This window comes from Eimeria maxima, genomic scaffold (assembly GCF_000499605.1).
Source record: "Eimeria maxima Weybridge genomic scaffold, Emw_scaff56, whole genome shotgun sequence".
In the NCBI taxonomy this organism is placed as follows: domain Eukaryota; phylum Apicomplexa; class Conoidasida; order Eucoccidiorida; family Eimeriidae; genus Eimeria; species Eimeria maxima.
In genome coordinates this window covers 52,590-58,187 of record NW_013566600.1, presented here as the reverse complement: position 1 = coordinate 58,187, position 5,598 = coordinate 52,590, and the positions used below count along the sequence as shown (strand labels likewise).

At 52.0% G+C, this 5,598-nt stretch overlaps 1 protein-coding gene across 1 annotated transcript; it reads right to left on the bottom strand.

The window, feature by feature from the left end:
- Positions 1-755: 755 nt before the first annotated feature.
- EMWEY_00008790 (hypothetical protein, conserved) lies at positions 756-5,598 on the bottom strand (the record flags this gene model as incomplete). Its single annotated transcript, XM_013482252.1, has 8 exons — positions 756-1,860; positions 1,990-2,138; positions 2,315-2,427; positions 2,583-2,664; positions 2,799-2,921; positions 3,581-3,688; positions 3,881-4,767; positions 4,923-5,598. 8 exons carry the CDS (start codon positions 5,596-5,598, stop codon positions 756-758), a joined length of 3,243 nt encoding a protein of 1,080 aa, XP_013337706.1.

Sequence of the window (5,598 nt, the reverse complement as noted above, 5' to 3'; positions counted from 1 at the left end):
TCACAACTCGTTGTTTGCGGTGTGGACATCACAAATGAGACGTGACATTCTCCCCGCGGATGCATCAGGCTAGAGAAAACAGTTCCGCTAGGGTTCTGACTCACCGCGATGGCGATGCTCAGCCGAAAGCTCTAAGTCAGACGACAGCATTGGCTTTCGACGCAGTCCCGTCCGCCAAACTTTGCGCTTGTTTTGCCTGAAGGTGGCAATGCTCCCCGGAATAACGGGGCTCAATAAGTAACAGGCCTAGTTCAGTAGTGTATTCCAGCCGTCACTGTACTGTGCAGCTGTTGTGCATAGAAGGAGGCAATACCTTCCTCAGTGATCCATCCTCAACTGACAAAACATACCATGGGTGCTTCTCGTGCAAAGCACTGACTGCTTTAGAGATGAGGCAAACCGGCAACCAACAAGGAATGACTGGGGCGCGCCGTACTGCTGTCAGGGACAGGCGCAGCGGGGGCGGAATATGAGCAACATCAGGCCAGCGAAGAGCAAGTCTACCCGTGTTGCTATTGCCGTAAGTCCTCTCTCGAGCTGCGCCTTCGTAGGCACACGGTTACTACTAGGCAATTCACTGCGAGCAGATAATTTATTTTGAGTATGCACGTGGGAAGGCAACGCTAGTCCATTTGCCATCGGAAATGCTCTCAAGGCCGTATCCAATCAATTCCTGGACAGCGGCAATTGCTTCAATGAGAAAACCAGTGAAAAACTCATTCGGGAGGTCTGAAGCTAACGGTGCCTCTGAGCCTTCAGAAGTTGCCGCGTTTCATGCTACTGAACAAAATGGTACCAACGCCTAGCATAAGAGCTAAGACAACGCCAGTCTGAGCCAATTGAGAAAGCAGCTCCTCTCTTTCGCCGCTGTCTGTGCCACTATTCCGCAGAAACACACTTCTTTGGGGGCTAGGGTGGGGCGGCACCAACTCTGCCTCTTCGGTCAGTAGCTCCTGTAAAAATCTTTTCTCCTGGAGATGCAGGAGCTGCTGCTGCATTTTGCGCAGCTGCTCCCGTTGCCCATCAAGCTGTCTCTGCATTTGCATTGCTGTGTCTATATTTGGATGCCTGTCGATCTGCCATTGACGAAGGTCTACAAGAGCTTCGACGTGCTCCTGCTGTTCTCTCTGCTGTTTTTCCTGATGTTCCCACTGTTGCAAACCACGCAGCTTCTGTGTTCGGTTAGGCTGCATCTGTTGCTGGAAAAGAAATGGCAAGAAACATCCATACTCAGCTCGCCGATGCAGCAGTCCCGCAGATGCTTCCACCAGCATGCCGCGCAGTGATAACGGGGTGGTGACTTCCTCGCTGGAGCCGCTGGTCCTCTCTGTGCATGCGCATCGCGAGTCCTTACCACCACTTGTATCACTCAGCGGCAGCTGAAGGACAAGTGGAAGGTGAACAGCGTTGAGACCCCGAGGGATACCACTAGATCCCTGCATCTTGCACCGGAGTCCGTTTGCTGGTGCTGACGCCTCTTCCAATGTGTCAGGCCGCAGCCCTCCTTCGCCTTCACCTTCAGTGGGCTGCCGTTGACTACAGGCCTTCCTGATACAGCCACTGACGCTGTTATTGATGCCCTCTTCATTATCGTCTCTGGGTCTCTGTGCTTCTGGAGTGTCTTGGTTCGTGGCGTCAGAAGGGTTTTCGGAGTTGACTGTGTCACCATTAAAAAGCCCTCTGGTGAGCAGGAATGACCACGGTTCAGAATGCACTTGGGAAAGTTGGTCTTTTTCATGCATTCTTTTCTGGCAGTGTGCACAAGCCTCGGGCCCCCATGGCTTTGGGTGCAAGGGAAGCAGCATCTCCTCCAGAGTCGCCAAATCAGAAGCCGCAAGTTGCAGCCTAAGTTTCCCTCTACTGCAGCACCAAGCACCACAGTGGGCAAGCAACAGTACGGACTGTGAGAAACAGCAAAAATCCCCTTTGGCTCTTTACAACGCTAGGCAGCATCAGTCATGTCTGCGGACAATCCTAGCATGGCCTTACTCGCGTAATATTTGTTCTGATGATGCACTCTGCTGCACAATCAAAACGGGGAGCATGCAGGCCACGGCACGGAGGCGCCTCAGCAAAGCCAGAACTCCGGTGGATAACGGTAGGGCGGAGTGTGGGATGAGAAAAAGGCAAACGTGAACCTGCAACAGAAACAATAGTGTATAATCTAAGTTTCGTGGCAAAACAGGAGGACACTGGCGTACGACCGATGAGGCGATCCTGCGTGAGCTAAGGTCAAGATGTGTATGTGAAGCCTTCGCTCCGAGGCCATACTGCCACTCATAAAACTCAACGGGCATGGCGCATAACTGCACACCCTTCGCTCTGCCACCTCTTGCTGCAGAACCATGTCTTGTCCCCATTCCTCCAGCAGGCGAAGCTCACAATACGGAAGGGCAGAAGCAAAACTTGTAGTCGCAATCACCGGGACTGCAAGGTCCAAGCACAAACACAGCGTCAATGTGTAAGTGAATATCATCCACTCAGATGTACGCTGAGCTTTACGCTTGTTCCTTACTGGACACCCATGAAACAGATCTTCTTGTGAAGTGCGAAGGCCCAAGTGATGGAGCAATGAAACTTACCCTCGACTGTAGGAACGAGACAGGGAGAGCGGAAAACAAACTCCTCCCCACATGAGACGCGCTGACGACTAACTTCCTGCCACTGGATCCAAATAAAACAAAACCCTCAACCCACACAGCACTTGAGTAAAGCCATAGAGGGCATTTTTCTGCGTGCAGACTGTCTAGCGACGGAGAATAATGCAACCGAATGAAACAGTGCAGAATTGTGCTGACCTCAGCGAACATATGCCTGCAGAACAAGCCAGTATCCACCCCAGGCAAGGATGTAATCAGAATATTCAACCGCAAGCCCCTTTTCGTCACTCTCCTAGACTGACCCTCCAAGTGCTGCTGCGCCTGATTCATAGAGTCGAGAGGCCAGAAAAACGCAGATAACCGTTAAGAAGCCTCCATGCACTGTCCAAAGGGTTGGACTCGAATGGCAGCAACCTGAAGCAATAGAGCCTGTGGATGTAACTGTTTGAGTGGTACTGCCTAGTGGCCCTGTTAAGTAGCGTTCAATCTCGCAATCTTGCTTGTGTGCTTACACACGCACAGCCATATCGTCCCATATTGACTGCACCAATTATGAAAAAGTGGCAGTGTTAATGCGTACATGCGTGACTATTCTGTGTGCGAACATTTAACAATAAAACACACAGAAACACTTACTGGCGAAACCAACATATGAATGAAAGGACAGCGAATGGGTAAGCAGTGCGAAAGCGATGCAGAACGAATCATTTGAGAATTACTATGGTCCCACGCATCCGTTAAAACATGGAAGTATAACATAATCTAGATAACAATCGATAAGCCGATGCAAGATATGTGTCCGGCCAACACAAAATAACACAGCTGGATAGGAGGGAAAATGGCAGCACGCCATTCTCTTCCCCAGTTCGCTAAACTTGCAGAAGACGGCGCAAGAGCGGACGCGAGGCCACATCCGAAGACAGAATCCTGAAGTTTCCAATTAAGGCAAAATGCTAAATCAGGGCAAGTGGAATTATTACGAGGCTGACACGGTGCACGTTGAGGTCGTGAAGGCCGGTGGCCGAAGCTCGACGGCGTCCAATGCCACCAGTATATGAATCCTTAGCGGAAGACGGTGCAGCTTCCACCTGCATAACCCACGAAAGCTCGACGAAAACAAGGCCCACTCAACATGGACGTAGCTACGCACAGGAGCAGAGCCAAGCCAACCAAAATGAAAGGAGAGCAATGGGTAGGAATACAGCAATGTGGTTCAGAGCAATATGGGGGAAACCTGATTCAGTTCCCACGAGAGACGAAACGCATCTAGCCATGCTCACCTTAGATGCAACACTTGAAGAATCGAAATAGATCGCTGCATTTGCCTCGTCAGTAGGTACTGTTCTCTGCTGCATACCGCTATTGGCTGCAAGTGAACGGCTGCCCATAGGGGAGCGAGGCCTCACAGTATCAGAATCACTGGAGATCACATTCTGCACCTGAGCCTGTAACTGACGATGATCTCCCTGCAGCCCCCTTGGAACTTCTTCATCCGTATATGAAAACGCAGGATGCAACTGGTCGCTGCCGCTTCTCCTATCGCTGCTGGAGAAGTTGTCTAGAGGTGGATCAACTGGAGTAAGCTGCCACCTCCCGCCCCATCCACTGAGGATTGCTGATGATGAGTCAGGAGCAGGCGTTGCTCTCGTCCCCAAGGGGGCCTTACCGACAGTGCCCTGACGCCGGATGAAATCTGACCCGGATAGGATGCTTGAGTAGACAGCAGAACGGAGAAGCTTTACCACAGGACAGCCCTGACGGTCTGTCCTGCCACTATCTGCAGCAACTGTAGCGCCCTCCCCCTCTTCTGCCTCATCACCCATTGTGGCGAGCGCTTCAGCAGCGTTGCTACTGTTGCTTTTTTCCCCCATTAAGGCAGACGTGAGACCCGAACATGCAAGATCCATTCCTACTGCATTCTGTCCACTGGAAACTCTAAGCAGTTGCCGCACGTCGCACCAAGGAGCGTCAGCGATAAGCTCAAATTCGGCGGAAGGTGAACTCCATCCGGATAATGTGTCAGTTCCCGCCTCCTGATGCCCCGGTGTAGCGTTTCCACGCAGTGGCTTACTCTCAAATTCCCCTTCTGTTTGCATAGTGTCATCACTCTGCTTATGCGTTGCGTCTGTATCGTCGCAGCGTACATGTTCCCATCCCTCCGGGTGTCCTGCGAACATTTCGTATTAAGCCTATTCAGTCGCTTTGATAATCAAACGAGAACAACACGAGCTTGCTCAAAGATGATGATGGATAAACAGTACAATCAATCACTGCGGAGTGCACATATACCGCGTGATTTTCAAAATGGGAGTGGGAACCTACCGGAGTCACTGCTGTTCGACACTATTGACCCCTCCTCCACAGGAAGAGACGGTGGCAGCGTCAACCAATGTGCTTGAGACTGGGAATCGCTGTTCTGCGATGGTGCCATTTGGCGATCCTGCGGTACGCTGAAGCCACAGGAGTTAGACTGAAATTCCGGCAGACACTCGCGTTCCCTTGAGCGGCCGCCTAGTCTTGGCTTGTCAGCAGGGATCGGAAGACCTGTTTGCCCATCTTGGACTAACGTTGGGTCCTTACTTTGGAGCCTACGCTCTGGAGATCCGCTCAGAGGAGATAGAAGAGGTGTGCCACTTATATTCACCTCGGCATTTGCACCATTTGCCCCTCTACAAGCACAGGCGCAACTGCATTCGGTGCAAATGCACCCATGACTGAGTCGACTGGCGCAGCGAGGGTCAGGCGCACAGCCGTCCCTGCTGATGGGGAGCCTACCAGCTGGCTGTTGAGCCTCGCATATGCAAAGAAAATACGCGAATTCACTGTGGTCAGCAGTGCAGCTGCAAACGCGGTCCCCTGATGAAGGTGCTAGCGTAACGCCAGCACCATCACTTTCGCTGACAGTCACGCTGGTGTACTCCCCTCCCGCCACCGCAGGAGGAACTCTCGCCAGAACACCTTCACACGTTCCAACCACTTCTTGCTGTGGTTCTTGCAT